This window comes from Stegostoma tigrinum, chromosome 38 (genome assembly GCF_030684315.1).
Source record: "Stegostoma tigrinum isolate sSteTig4 chromosome 38, sSteTig4.hap1, whole genome shotgun sequence".
Taxonomy (NCBI): domain Eukaryota; kingdom Metazoa; phylum Chordata; class Chondrichthyes; order Orectolobiformes; family Stegostomatidae; genus Stegostoma; species Stegostoma tigrinum.
The window spans coordinates 15,644,556-15,660,958 of NC_081391.1; the positions used below are offsets into that span (position 1 = coordinate 15,644,556).

A 16,403-nucleotide genomic window follows, 5' to 3' on the forward strand; every position below is an offset into this window, starting at 1 on the left:
ATTTTACATATAAACTCGGTGAGCTCTGCTGATTGGCTACCAAGAGAAAAAAAATAGTGAAAGGACAAAACAGAGACATAAATAATTTTCATTAATCATATGGAATATGCAGCACAGAAATAGGCCATTCATATATGCCAGCATTTATATACCACTTGAACCTTTTCCCATCCCATCTAACCTTATCAGCACAACTTTCTCTCTCTTAAGCTCATCTAACTTCTCTTCAAATGCATCTATAATAACTTCAACCACTCCCTGTAGAATGATTGTCATCTTCTCACCATTCTCTGGCTAATGAAATTTCTTCTTAATTACCAGTGAGATTTCTTGGTGACTGTTTTATGTTGCTGGACTCTACTCTTGCTCTTCCCCATTTGTGGAACTGTCTCTTGTCTGCGTCTACTCTACCAAAACATCTCATTCTTCCAAAGATATCTAACAGATCACTCCTCAGTCTTCAGGGTTTCAAGAGAAAAGAGAATCTATCTATTCATTTCTCCTTGATAGATATCACCTCAGATTTCTGGCGTCAGCCCTGGAAATATTTTTTCAGCCTATGTGTCTTTATATCCTTGATAAATGACTAAGAATGGCCTGACAAAGATTTGACACAAAGGTTTTCTAGCATAGCTTCTCCATTTTGCAATTTGATCCCACTGGAAATCGACTCTGGTATCCAGTTTACATTTTTTTATGGCCTTATTAACCTGTGTTGTCTTTTATTGTGAGCTGTGAAATTTTTCTATTCATTTATGAGACATGGGTGTCACTGGCTAGGCCTGCATTTATTGCCTAACTTAATTGCTCTTGTGAAGGTGGTGGGGTTACCATCTTGAACCACATCAGTCCATTCTGTATCAGCACAGTACTCCTAGATTCCATTGCTCCTCTACCCTATTTAATTCCTTTGGTCAAAAGTAATAAATGACCTCTTTTGGCTTTCTTATCAAAATGCAATACCTTACATTTTCCTGGGTTGAAGTCAATTTGGCATTCAATACACCTATTCGTACCGCAGAATTAACTAGCATTGACCATCCATCTCCACAAATGCACTTGAGTATCGGGAGAAGAACTAGGTCTCTCAAACCTGCTTCACCATTCAATAATGTCATAGCTGATCTGTCCTTGACCTCAATTCCACTTTTATTTATAACATCCGTCTATTGGCCATCCCTAATTGCTCAAAGGACAATTGCATTATTGTGGGGCTGAAGAAATATGTAGGGCAGGTCGGGTATGAGCAATAGATTTCCTTCCCTAAAGGTTTGTTTTAAGACAATCAACAGTGTTGACATTAGGCCAACTTTTTAGTCCAGATTTTTATTGAATTCAAATTTCAACATTTGCTAACAGCTCCTGAGAATGAGCTAAAGCATTTGGATTACTAATCCAGAGATAGCAAGAACTGCAGATGCTGGAGAATCTGGGATAACAAGGTATAGAGCTGAATGAACACAGCAGGCCAAGCAGGATCATAGGAGCGGGAAAGCTGATGTTTCAGACCGAGATCCTTCTTCAGAACCTTCACTCTCTTATGCTAATCTAACTTATCTTCAAATGCATCTATAATAACTTCAACCACTCCCTGCAGGTCTCTCTGATCCTCAGTGCTTCCATGGTCTTACCATTTATCATGTATTTCCTTGCCTTGTTCGTCCTGCCCAAGTGCATCACATCACATTTATCAAGATTGAATTTGATTTGCCACTGATCAGCCCATCTGACCAGCTTGTCTATATCCTCTTGCAGTCTAAGGCGATTCTCCTATTCTCCACTGTAATAATGTTTTAATGATGTTGACTGAGGAATAAATGTTGGCCAGGACACAGACGCTGTTGTATTTCAATCTAATTTGCATCAACGGTTCAAAGGATCCCCCTTTGGAAATAAGCCAATGTGCACTCCAATATTTTCGATAGAATGGAAATGAGGCAAATGGGACAATATGGGATTATCAGCCAAACAGTGAAGATGAAGATTTTCCTCAATAGTCAACATTGGTGTTAAAAAAAATCACCCCATTGGAACACTAATCTTCACTATTGGTTTCACATCTGTTAGCTAAAACACCACAGGTGGAATTGGTCTTCCTATCCTAAGAAGTCAATCATTTTGGTAAAACAGGTGAGAAAAAGAGAATCAGAGCAAACAGGATAGGTTACTGCTATCAGGATCTGTCAGATTTTTCTCAAAATCAGATCACAATTCATCAGCCTTCTGAGCTTCAAATGTGAGCAAATATTTCTCTTTTTATAAGAGGTCACTGGTTATCAGTTAAGTGTCAGCTCCCTTTAAAGCAACTTGCGCACTTATACCCCTACACAATGTAATGGAAATTCACATTCGTAAACGGTTCTGAGCATTTATATCAACAGAAGGAGACAATATTTCACAAACAATCAAGGATTTCTTTAGGTAGTTTGGGAAGGCTGTCATCTCCGATCTACTTGTTTCAAATTTGAGATGGACGTGTTGAAGCAGAATACAAAATGGTAAGGCTGCAAAAAATATTTACTAAGTTTTCAACCTCCTGCCTTTCTAAGCATCATGTCTCCATTTTCATTGGGTTGTGTAGAGTTGGTATTCTACAATTGCAACATCTTGTTAAATGAAAACAATGCTCAAATATGGAATGGCCTCAATCTCCACGTTTCTCACCTCCTTCCCTGCTTTTCCTGAAGGCATTAAAACTTCTTGTGTGAAGCAGTTCAAAGGATGCTGGACACCCTTTGATATCAAATGGGTGTTCTTCATGTGTACCTGACATTGAGTTGGTCACCCAACTGCAGGAGCAATCACAACTGAAAGAGAACATTTCATTGAACGAACCCAGCAGACCTCACTCACGGATGGGCATAAAGATGAAGAATGGGTATTTGGCAGTTCCAAAGACATTTTCTGTGGTAAATTCAGCACAAAATGAGATGTTGACTCCAGAAAGTAAAATTGGAAAAAACTGAATTGGAGAATAAGATTTCCAATGTACCAAGCAATTAATTTATGGTCACTGTTTAAGTTTACCTTATAAAATACACCAAATTACAAGTTCTTCTCCATTCTTTCCCTGTCCAGCAGGGAACAGCAACAAAGCAGAGGTTAGAAAATCACAATAAATATGCATTTGTTTCTTAGTGTAACAGGGACTATGCACCTTCTAAATTCAAAGCCTAATATTGCTGAAGCCCCACTTTCTGAAGCTGATCCATTTTGTTTGGTGATAACAGTATTGAAGCCCAATTTCCCTCAGTCTGGTTAGGACACAACAACTATGCGAACACATAGCAACTCTGTGCAATCCTTCACACTGATCTGATGAGGAGGCACTGGGCTGAAAACATTAACTCTGCTTTCTTCCCACAGATGCTGACAGACCTGTTGAGTTTCACCAGCAAATTTTGTTTTTCCTTCACATTGAATTTCTGGCCTACATCTAAATGTTGTCAGTCATGGCTCCATAGGTTTGTCTCTAACACAGATGTTTGTAGGTTCAAGTTCCACTCCAAAAGTTGAACACAAAAGTCTTGTCTGACATGTTCAAAAAAAACAGTACGAGAAACAAAGTGTGATAAAACGTTTTGTCTGAGGGCAGCATGGTAGCTCAGTGGTTATCACAGCTGCCTCACAGTGCCAGGGACCTGGGCTCGACTCCACTTTTGGGCAACTGTCTGTGTGGTGTTTGCACTTTCTCCCCATATCTGCATGGGTTTCCTCTGGATACTCTGCTTTCTTCCCACAGTTCAAAAACGTAAAGGTTAGATTGATTGGCCACATTAAATTGCCTATAGAACATGCAGGCTAGGTGGATTAGCCATGGGAACAACAGGGATAGAGTAGGGTAGAGGGTCTGGGTTGGATGATCTTCAAAGTGTCAGTGTGGGCCCAACGGCCCAAATGGCTTGCTTCCGCACAAAAGGAATTCTCTGATCAACTGGGGAACAGATAGATGTTTCTATGGCCACAGACATGGTATGTTGACTTCTTGGTGTCAAAGTCGAGAATAACACTGAGCAGCTGCAGGCCATTCTAAATGAGGAGGGACAATAAAGAGAGAATGTGTCCATTTCAGTCCAAATAACCTAGTGAAAAGAGGGACAGGGTACCGCAACCAGAATGTAGGTAGCTAGAAAATTAATTAAAAAACAGAACTCATAGGTAGTAATTTTGGAAAGTTAGGGATCTTAAGTGGGTCCTAATTTTCTACTTAATTATTGGCTATTCAATAAAGTTCCCAGTGGACCTTCCCACCCAATGCTTAATTGATGAGGTGATGAACAGGGCAGTGAGTTTCTCTCCAGGACCAACTTGCCCCTTTATTATCTCAAGAGAGGGGAAGATTCCACTGTAAGGCTCATTTGTTTATAATCCTGGAGAAAAGTCTTCAGGGAATTAAATAAGCTGCAAATTGTTTCCTTTCCTTCAAACATGTTCCTTTGCTCGTCATAAAACTAGTGCAGATGGGCAGGATGCTGCGAAACAGTTTGGCAGAGTCAGGTATGATATTATTGGGTAACAAGTCTGCACTGTCCAATTGTTGGGGGATAATGGCCAAGAGGGAAATCAAGGATGGAGATCCACTCACCTCTAACATCCTTCCCCAACCCCAGATCCACCATCCCATAAAGATGGGGCCGGGTTGTTAGAAGGCTTCCGACAAATACTTTCTAAAACATACTCATCTGGTATTGGCAGCCTTAGTAAGGCAGCTACTTGTTTCATTATACAAATGACAGATACAACCTTCTTGTCTGTCAGAAGCCATCTTGTGTGGTTTTATGGACTCAAGTCTAGGACATGTTTAATAATCCAATGTGGGAAGTGTATTTGGAGTAGCAGCTGGACAAGTGTATTGTCTCATCATATTAAAAACTGAGACAAATGACTAAGAGATGAGCAGGAAAAAATTATTCAACAATTGACCCAATTTTCAATGTGGTAAGATAGTATATACAAAGTCTATTATTCTGAACCAATATGGTTTTATAATTTCTAAAAATAATTATTTACATTCTCTGCACATTTGGCCTTCTCAGTCTAATTTTGTTTTTAGCTTCCCCGCCCATCTTTCCTCCTTTAAGACAACTGCTTTGATCAAGAATTTGGTTACTTTTGCTAACATCTTCTTTAGTTTAGAGTCAAAGTTTGTCTGATTATAGCTCCAAAAAGCATTTCAAATGTTTTACTGGGTTCAAGGAGCTACAGAAGACCAAGTGTTGCTAAGCATTATTCTCCAACTTCATACCGCCTACAGAGGGATGATTCAAGGTAAGGATTACCTCAAGGAATCTCATAGGGCAAATGTATAGCTTAAAATCACTGGTCCCACTTTTATTCGAGTATATCTCAAACTGCTGACATGAGCAGATAATGATGTTCTTATTGAGGATCTATCCTCAAGCAGCCCTCTCTGAATTCAAGGCTCACAACATTCCAACAGGGAAATCTAGCAGGTAAGAAAGAAGAATAAATAGTATTTAGAAGAGATGGAGCCGAGCTACCAAAGTTGAAATCATCTGCAAGTCATCCATTGTCTGCACATGATGCAGCAGCTACTCACTTCACAACTTTGTCCTCAAAGCATGGTCTACAGATAAGGACGGGTATCTTCAGTACTTTCAAGCTTCCAGTTCCAGCTACACTAAGGCTCACACAGATTTTAGTAAAACATTTAATATTTATTTACAGAAGTGAGAACGTATTTGCAGATGGATGTCACTTGTGCTACTAATATGCCCTCAAAGTGTTCCTGTTTTTTGCCGCTTGCTATGTAATGCAGTCCTGGGGTCTTCAACTGAGGTAAAGGATAAGGTCACAGAGAAGCCAGTTATAGACTAGAATATCGACACAGTGTGGAAGCAGGCTATTTGGTTCATTAAGTATACCCCAACCCAATCCCTGTAATCCTGCATTTCTCATCGCCAATCAATCTAACTTGCACATCTTTGGACTGTGGAGGAAACTGAAGCACCTGTAAGAAACCTCACACAGACATGGAGAGAACGTGAAAACTCCACACAGTCACCCAAGGGTGGAATAACCGCTGAGCCAACCATACAGGCCATTTCTGAAGAAGGGTCTAGGCCCGAAACGTCAGCTTTCCTGCTCCTCTGATGCTGCTTGGCCTGCTGTGTTCATCCAGCTCTACACCTTGTTATTTCAGATTCTCCAGCATCTGCAGTTCCAATTATCTCTGGCCCATGTTGGCCTTGCAGTTTTGACGACCCTGAGACATTTGAGTCCAGACACACCAGTTGCACCCTCCTCTGCTGGAACTCCTGCAAGGCCGAGTGTGGCAGGCTCATGGAGGTGACTTAGCCACCTCTGGTGTGGCCTGAGAGGAGACTCTGGAGATCTATCTGTGGGTCCTCCTCTGGCGGAGTGCATTCTGGCACTGCTCTGTCTCATTGCAAGGATGGGACACCTGGATTAACCAGGCCACTCTGGTGACCAATGGCTAGGGCAATGGAGTGCCAGTCTGTTCCCATATCCAATAAATTTTAGGACTGGAGGACCTGGCTGTCCATGGAGACAGCCAGATGATCATATGGCTGGTAGCACAGCTCTCATTGCATTGCTGCATTCCTTCTGTTGATGAGCTATGGCATCCATTGCCCACAAAAACCTGCCTGCTGCTCCTGTCTCTACCTGTGCATTTATATGAAATCTCCATCACTAACACCATGAGGTCTCTCCTGCTTGAGGTTGAACGGGTACTTGGTCTTTAGCAGAGACCTGGGGAATTTCTTCCTCAGCTAGCTGCAGAGACATGGCAGTGAAGTGCTTACCAGCAGGTGCTTAGACTCTAATCTAGAAAAAAAAACCAAGAAAGCATTTGTATCTGAGCTGGTAGAGGGAACACAAAGAAGCGTTGCCAATTGGATCAGCAGTCTGTTCCTCAGATGCAGAAGAGGGCATTTCTTTTGGTACAGGTTTCTTCACTGCTGACACCTTGGGCATATTGCCGGTACCTGAAGGAGATGAGAGAGAACATTGTGACCAAAGGATAGTGTTTGAGCATGTCAAAATTAAATGTACAGGGGAGGTAATGGGAGAAGACCACACAATATACATATAGCTGCTGTGACATAAAGGTTTCTATGTCCACAGAACAGCAGTCCGGATCTGTGCTGGCCAATTCAAAATCCTCTTTGTATGGGGTGAGTAGGCAAATGTTATGTAAATCAGTCATGTCCCTTTGGGCTTTGTTATGGGCCATTTAATGAAATGGATTGAGTGACATGGAAGTGGTTGGCACAGCAGTTTGTAGTGATGAAGGTGGGGAAAAGGTGATGGGATGTCCCAAGTAAGTAAGCAATGAAGAGGAATGCAGAGTTAATAGTTTTGGGCAGGGTGGCGGAATTGTGGTGGGTGAAAGCAAGTGAGGGAAGATGTTGCATGCAATACTTAGAGCGGTAGAGAATGAATGTTGGAGACAGTGCAATACAAAAATAAATTGAGAGGTAACAGTCAGATGGTGCTACTTATCCTAATGGAGTGGAGACGGCCATTTTCTTCCTTTCTACGTCACTGGGTATTGCTCCAGACTGAGGACTACACTGAAAAAGGCAGCAATCTCAGACAAGGCCAACAGGTTTCGGTGATATGGCCTCCTCTGGCAACCCTCTAGGAAGAGGGTGGCTTTCTTCTGCACATTCCCCTCCAGCAAGACCTCAAAGTCCAGGTTGGAAAGTAGGGTGCTAATTTGATTTTATCTTCCACGCCCTGGAACAATGTGTGAAAATGTGGAGGGCAGCTCCAGAATGCTAATACGCATGACACCAACACAGGAATGCTGATATATTCCAAGACATCTGTGAAGTGGCAAATACTTCCAGCCACAGCAATTCGGAGAATAGACCTAGTATTGGATGAGAGGGGTGCCATAAGGACATCCAGGTAGATAATGAGACAAGTTTGAGATGATCGCGTGAAGTCTCATAGATAATAGATCTCCACAAGAATCGAAGAAATATTCATCAAAATATGGTTAAGATTCAGCCTTGTGTTTCCTTATTTTCTTGTTCACTGATTGTCGGTTATCTGATAATGTAATGTGTAGCGTGTGGAAGCTCCGGTCTGCAGCACCATGGAAACATTTTAAACTCCAAATGGCGAGCAAAGCTATCATCAAGATCAGCTCAATGAACCAGAATAACTAATCCATGCCAACAAAAGAAAGCAAGTCCAATAACAAGCAGATCAGCAAGATGTGTAACAGCAAAGGACAGGGGATACTGTGTTACAAAAGGCAAACATGGATGAGATTGTTAAGTGAGTGGGTACAGAGAAAAAGTATTGGCACAAGATTTGGTGTTGGAGAACTTTTAACTTTGAAGTCAATGAATTACTCGCAACTGCTGGCTTAAAACACACAAGCTGCATTTCCATATGCCGAGTCTAATAATGTCATATCAGAATATTAGACTAGTGAAGAATACACAGTTTTACACTGAATGATACGCAATACTTGTAGAGTGACTACATGTAAAATATGTTTACCAGTACTGGATGTAAGACATTTTCTGTTATAGTGACTGCACATGATTGTTGCTAACACAATATACATGGGGAATTCCAGAGATAGTAGGAACTGCCGATGCTGAAGAATCTGAGATAACACGGTGTGAAGCTGGATGAACACAGCAGGCCAGGCAGCATCAAAGGAGCGGGTTGAGACCCTTCTTCAAACAAATTTTTTTTTCTGAAGAAGGGTCTTGACCCGAAACGTCAACTTTCCTGCTCTTTTGATGCTGCTTGGCCTGCTGTGTTCATCCGGCTTCACACCGTGTTATCATACATGGGGAATTAGCCTATTTACAATCAGTTACACAAGAGAACTAGGTAACTGGGCAAGGTACTGGAATAGCACCTTTCTGGAGGAACAGAGAAAGAAGCACTTAAAATGTCAACTTAATATGTTGACAATATTATCATAGTTGAATCAAAACACTAAATTCCACTTAAATATTTTAAGCTTTAATATCCATCAGCAACAAACATGAAAAATACAATCTCAAATCTATTTATAAATAAATAATTTATTTGGCATCTTCCTTTTCAAGACTTAAAATAATCTAAATTATCTCACATATAAATTACCAGATGCAAACATGCTAACAGATAAATAATAGTTATACCTATTTAAGTTAAAGTTAATTTCTAGCTGATATGTTTTACATTTGACCCTTGTACATATCTCTTTAAGGAGGTAGCATCATCACTGCTATTTCTTCAAAAATAACAGCCACCAAGAATTATGATTAATTTTAATGTTATGATTTTATTTGTTTCTGTTTCTCAGTGGCTTAGTACTACACAAATGTCCACAACAATTGAGCTGATACTCATGTCTTCAGTCATTTTATAGGAAAGGTAAAGCTGAATAAAAAGCCATACCTCCGCTACATCTTGGCCACATCTATTTGTTAACAAAAAAAGACAAACATATAATTCCTGTATCATTTCAACTGTGTGCATCTTGTTGGTCTCAGCAACTCCTCAGAAAAACTATTAACTGGTCAGTGCAATCAACACTGAATGTTTAAACAAAAGTATATATCCTATTAAACCAGCAGAAATGAATAAAATGGTATTAAAGTTCATTATAATTCTTTGTAACTCTGCTTGTATTAAGGAAGGAAGGAAGTCTCAATTCCAGATATACAGTTGGCATTTTGGAAATATTTGGAAGCACACTAATAATACATGTGGATAGGTTTCACAGTAGTGGTTTCACCTTGAGAAAGAGCATGGTTGTTGTTGTCAGGTTACTCATGACAATGCAGCACATTCTGGTCAGGCTAAAAATGTACATTGACACATACAGATTGTAAGTTAGACTTTCTTCTTGGAAAGAATTGAGCTATATCTTCAGCTGAGCAGGAATTCAGCCCTAGACTTGAGATATACCGCTGACCTCAACCAACTTTTCTAACTTCAGTTTAATATCTTTAGCAGGTGTGCTAGTGCCAGAAATTCTAACTAGGTTGGGGATAGTGCTTTGATGCCATAGCTTTCCGAGCAGTTGGCAAAATGGTAATTTTTCTTTTCTCTATTTCTGAACCATGAGTAATTGCATGGACTTTCCGGTTTTCAGCTTTAAATAGGCTTATGTGGCCAATGAACAATTCTAAAATGGAGAGTTATCTTTGCCATCCAGAGTTGCTAAGACACAATTGGAAGGGGAAATACTAAAGGAAGTACAGAGTTTATGTATTTCTCTCATTTGCATGTTATTCAGGTAAGATCATACTTTGAAGCAGGTGTATTGAAGGTTAATAATAAATGGAGATGGGAGGATGGTGCAACAACTTTTTGTTCCTATCAATTCAAACTCACAATTGGCAAGGGAAAGTGACAGATTCTGAGTGCTATGTTTTGCTTCCTTGCCTTCACTTAGTGTGTAAATTGCAATGAATACACAGGAACTTATTCCTCCACACAAATGTCCGAAAGTTTTCTCAGTGCTCCCCCACCACATACCACACTCCAACACTGCCAAAGTTAAGAAGCCCTCCAATACTGATATTTTCCAATTTCCCCAGCCTTTATAATGTGCAATAAGAAGATAAAGTCACCAGAGTCCAGGTGACCTTACGGCTGCTCTCTCATCAGAGACAGACAACTGTCGATGGTTTAACCTGAGAGTCACTATGCCTCAGACGAAGCTGAGAAGGTAGGAACTTCATGGTAATCTCAACTTCCAGTATGGGAATTGAATCCCTGCTGTTGGTGTCACCCTGTATCACAAAGCTGCCGTCCTAGTAGTAGGCAACAATTAATGATGAACAAAGGGTTGCAAAAATGTTATAAGCAACAGCTCTCAGTATGTGCTATTATTAATTTTAACCATGTCATTCCTGTGTCAAGAAGGTGTACAATATATTAATTACTATGGCAGAGAATCAGCATTTTTCTACAGTAATGGCTTTTTAATATTGTTACTGTGCTAGTCATACACTATTAGTCAAGGGATGCAATTTCTGCACCTCCAACAGCAATAAAATTCAGGTATTCCCAGAGTCCTATCAGTAATCGTCAGTGTCTCCTTCTTACAGGATCTCACAGGTTCAAAAGGGATTACTGACATGCAAAGTCCAGAGGCTATGGATCTGTACTTAAGTCATTGTATCAACAAAGCTATGTATTAAAGTATCATTCCTTGTTCACAATGTCGCACAGGTCAAAATTCTAACCTCAGCTTTGTTGCTGAAAGGAAAAGCACTCAGCAGAGCTCTGTTCATTTGCCCCAGCGGGCAAGGCAAATAATTGGAAGATAGAGATAAAAAAGGGTTTTCTCTGATACAACTGCTAGTGGCTAGTTTGAGCTGATGCATTGCCAGGAGATCAGGAATAGGTTGTTATGTATGGCCTCTCAGCAATAAAATGTTGCGCAGTTTTGGAAGGGAAGGAAAATGTATAATGTATAAAATTTTGCACGCGCATCATGCACTCCTTATTTGGGCTTTCACAATTCTTTGATGCACCAAGCATGCCTGCAATGCAGGCAACTAATAGTTGTTACAGGTCCCCACACCAAACACAATGTATTCCTATTGATCGGAAGACAATTACTGCTTGATGATTTACTTGGGCTGTGAGAGATCCACCAATAATTTTGGGCTCAAAAAAAAAATTAGTGCCAGTAACTAGATACTGAAAAGTGTTCTGGTCCCATAAGTTCCATGTATTTCTTTTTGAAGAGTTAAGTCAAAGTTGTGCAGTCTAAGTTCCATTGGACACTTTAGTTAACAGATTTGTATCAAGTTCCAATGTGTGTGTTTCAACAAAATGATTAAACCATTTACTTTAAGTATATTATTGACTTGGTTAAAATAACACATGGGGACCTTATATGAAAACATTAACCAATGCTTTAAGTACAACAAATTTTTAAACTTCACCAAAAAGTCACCCTGTTTCTCCACATTGCACTACACCATCAGTTTATTCTATCTACTTTTCAGTATCAAATATCAGATTTATTAAACAGTAAAGATGAGAGAAGTGGTGTTAGCTCAATGAAGATGTCAGGACACTAGAGTTAAGTTCATCACAAGATGCAGCCAATTTCTAAAGTAACCCTACTAATCTAATTTTTAGCTATCTTGGCAGCAGCAGTAACAGCAGCTTTGAAGCAGAACAAAAGGTTTCGAGAACCAAAAAGTTTAAGGTTGTAGAAGGGCATGGCTAGGGAGGCTGAATTGTAGAGATTGGCCATTGTATACTCCATTATTCAATTTTATTGACTTCGATAGGCTGCAAATGCAATTCTGTCTACTCTGCTTCCCCATCAGTATCCAACACCTGAAAGTGACTTCCAATATCTTCAGCCAAATGAGACACGCCTCATGGCATGCCAAAATCTACTGTGGGCAAGTCACAAAGGCTCTGCAGCATTTTGCCCCAGCTGTTCTTTGGACAAAGATATGTTGTGTAATATTTTATCTAACACAACCATGTGTCATACTTTCCAGAGTTATGAGTTGATACTTCTTTTTATTTATGAGCATTTGGTTCACAGGAGCACGGGTTGGAAAATTGGATCAGAGATCCCTATGGCTAATTCTCCAACTGCTGATTTTACTGACTAGAAAACCAGCAGCAAAATGGTCAGTGAATTAACCTCAGTGCCCAATCCTTGCATCCAAACTCCATATAAGCTAGACATTACCTTAACCTATCTAAACATCAGGATCTCAACAAGCATCGTAAGAACGTCAGATGTTAGACATTACAGACAGTTTCTATAATGTGTTAATAGCACTACATGTTACATAGTGAAGTGCATACTGTAGCATGTTAACTCAAATGCGTGTTATGTGAAATATTTGCAAGCATCAGCACTTCCAAATACACATCTGATGTACAGCACAGCTGTCACATGGAGGAAAAGCTAGATTTCCTGATTTGGAATATAGGGTAATATATTAACACAACAGACTGCATATTTGTCACCCCAAATCCCTAAAGTAACTTCTTTGAGGAAAACATCTTATAATGGGCAAGGAATGGATTATTTATTGAAAGGTTAATGTCCAAAAAGATTAAAATCATAAATGATTGAAAGCTAAGCTTTGCATTCCAGATTTTGCTTTTTGCTTTTTTGTTCAATCCATTACTGGACACTCATCAGCTTCACATCTTGGCATCCTGGATGTAGGTTTGCACATTTGATTTCCCATTCAGCCATTTTGTCAGTATAGAAGCCTGTGAGAGTTGAGACTTCACTCCATAAAGAGGAATAGAATTGATGATCATGAGTTGGTACCGTTTTGTGTCAAGTGTTGGATTATATTGGGAACCAATACCTAAGTTTAATTGCCTTCCTGCATTCTTATGGTGTAGAAACAAGAAAGTCAGTATAAAAATAATAACTATTGGAAAGATACCTACTTATTGACACAGTTTAAGGTTAGGTCTTCAATTTAATCCATGTGCGCTTGAATCAAATTGTAGTGACGAGAGATTGCAGCTTCACCATATTAACTGGAATAACTTTTACCCTTAAAAAAGGTTCAAAATGAACGCTAAGTCAAGGAAAGCGATCTTATTTTCTCAATTGCCAGGGAAACGGCAAAAACAAAAAAATGTAGAAGGTTGCTTGTTCTGGCCATAGGTTAGGTTACGTAAAGTACGCCTCTTAGTTTCAAGAATGCCTTTCATGTTAGGATGCTGCTGAAGGCACAAAGCATGACTTCTTTATGAAACTCTGCTTGGGCATTCACCATATTGTACATATTATACGTTACGCCTTCATCCTCATCCAGGCCACCTGCAATACAAACAATGCAGCAACAAATTAGCTTTTATCAGATCAACAATTTAATCAGTTCATCTCATTTGCTAGATAAAACAAATATTCTAAAACAGCTACAAAGTCCATTTGTTAATTTCTACAAAGGTGGAATCAACTTAGGTAGAAACACAAAATTGATGTCACATCTGCCAGTTTATACATGCCTCTCAACACTCAGACACAATAACGTCAATGGAATTGAATGCAGGATTAAATATAAAGCTGTCATCAGATGCCAGATAACTGGAATTGCAACCCTGTGCTAGTTGAATTTAATTTTCTGTATTTTTCCCACCATTCTTCTGAAGATTAGTTTGCTGATTTGTAGTTTCTTGATCTTAGCAGATGCCAGAACCTCATCCAAATAGATCCCAGGCAGTAAACATTGGTAGAATATTAGACCATGAAGTGTCAAACATGTTGAGCATAAACCCATTCTCAAAATATTCAGAAGGTCTTTTCTTGCAATTCACTCGATAGCAATCAGGAATATGAACACGGTGTGAGTGATTTTTCTTTTCGTCTGAGGTTTTTTTGTTGACTTAATTGGAGGAATTGCTTGATATTGTTACTTAGCTTCACAGTACGAGGGAAATAGATTAACAAAGGCACAAATTCAGCCGTTAACTTGGGTTTATTTCAATGATCATGTCAACTCAGCTGTAAGCAATTGTAATGTTAATTGCTTTCATGTTGTCAGGCTCAATAACTGTTCTCTATTGGCTATTTCTTTTCTGCTATTAAAGCTATTGTCTGCGCTAAATAATCAACAAAATCAATATGTAAAGAGGCAATTTACAACCTAGTACCAAAAAATACAAAAAGATTGAGCATCAACCTGTAAATCATTCCAACACACGCCAATGGCAAGTAGCAAAAATGGGAAAGATTCCCAATCAGCCATGTGATGAAAAGAAACTTGAAGCATTTATCAACTCCATCCACAACACATATGTAAAAAGTGCATGTTGCCACAGCAACAAAGAGTGAGCCATTACCTATCACGATCATTAGAAAAACAACTGAAAGTTGTTTGATTTTTATACTTTCATGGGATGTGAGTGTCACTGGTTGCGTTATCATCAATCTCTATTGCCTCTTAAAAAGTGATGATGAACCATCTTCTTGAGCCACAATACTCCATGCGGTGCAGATATGTCCACAGTCCTGTAAGAAAGCGATTAATATAAATTCCATTTGTTCAAATTGCTCCTTAAGAAAGGGAGTCCTTCTGTCACTTTAGCAAGTCTAATCTATCCATGTGGTAGTTCCTATTGAATATTGGGTCAGCAAGCCACTCAGTTATAAATTACTCTGATAAAAGTCATTCCTCTAGATTGCATCCGCAACAAGTAATGAAGGAACTAACAAGACGGAAAAATATATTTAACCTCATCCTCACTAACATGAGTTCATTAGGTGCATCTGTATGTGACACTGTCAGTAGGAGTAACGATCGCACAGTCTTTGTGGTGGCCAAGTCCCATCTTCACACTGTGGATACTCTTCATCATGTTGTATGACACTAACAATGTGCTAAATGACTTCAAATAGTTATAACATCTCAAGACTGGGCATCCATGAAGTTCTGTGTGCCATCAGTGGGACAAAATTGTACTTAAACACTACCTGCAATCTCATAGCCCAGCATATATTCCACTCTACCATTATTAATAAGCTGGAGAACATCCCTTGTTCAATGAGAAGTATAGGAGGACATGCCAGATGCAGCACCAGGCAAACCAAAGCATTAGGTATCAACCTGATGAAGCTCCAATGCAGGACCACTTGCACTTCAAACAGCATAAACATCAAGTGATACACATAGCTAAGTGATTCCAAACCAACAGGTCAGGCCTAAGCTCTGGAGATTTGCCACATCCAGTTGAAAATGGTGGTAGGCAATTAAAGAACTCGTTGGTAGAGGAGAGGAAACTTCATGAATATCCCCATTCCCAATGAAGGGGAAGCCCGGCACATCAGTGTAAATGCTAAGGTTGAAGTATTTATAACAATTTTCAGCCAGAAGTGCTGAGGGGATGATCCATCTAGTCACCTCCGGATCTCTCCAACATCACAGATGCCGGTGTTTGCTCGATTCATTCAATATGATATCAACACATAGATGAAGGACACTGAATGTGCAAAGGCTATAGGCTCTGAAAACATTCCAGCAATACTATGGAAGACATGTGTTACGGAATTTACTATTCCCCTAGCCAAGCATCCCAGCACAGTTACAAAACTGGCATCTAACCAACAAATGTGGAAAATTACGATGGTATGTCCTGTCCACAAAATGCAGGACTATTAAAACACAGCGAACTACTATCCCCTCGGTCTGCTCTCAATTATCAATAAAGTGATGGAAAGATCATCAACAGTGCTATCAAGCAGTATTTGCACCGTGATAACTTACTATCGTGGCATCAAGGAACCCTAGCAAAACTGGAGTTACTGGGGAATCGGGGGAAAGATTTCCATCTGTTGGGAGTCAGACCTGGCTCAAAGGAAGATGGTTGTGGTTGTTGGTGCTCAGTGATCTTGGTTCCAGACATATTTGCAGGAGATTTTCAGCGTAGTGTCCTAGGCTCGGCCATCT

General features: G+C 39.7%; 1 protein-coding gene across 1 annotated transcript in view; it reads right to left on the bottom strand.

The window, feature by feature from the left end:
- Nucleotides 1-13,664: 13,664 nt before the first annotated feature.
- LOC125446947 (F-box only protein 47-like) overlaps nucleotides 13,665-16,403 on the bottom strand; it is a 44,934-nt gene continuing 42,195 nt past the window's right edge. Inside the window, exon 10 of the mRNA XM_059640832.1 lies at nucleotides 13,665-13,777. Within this exon, the coding sequence (XP_059496815.1) occupies nucleotides 13,665-13,777 (113 nt within the window). The remainder of the gene's footprint in view (nucleotides 13,778-16,403) is intronic.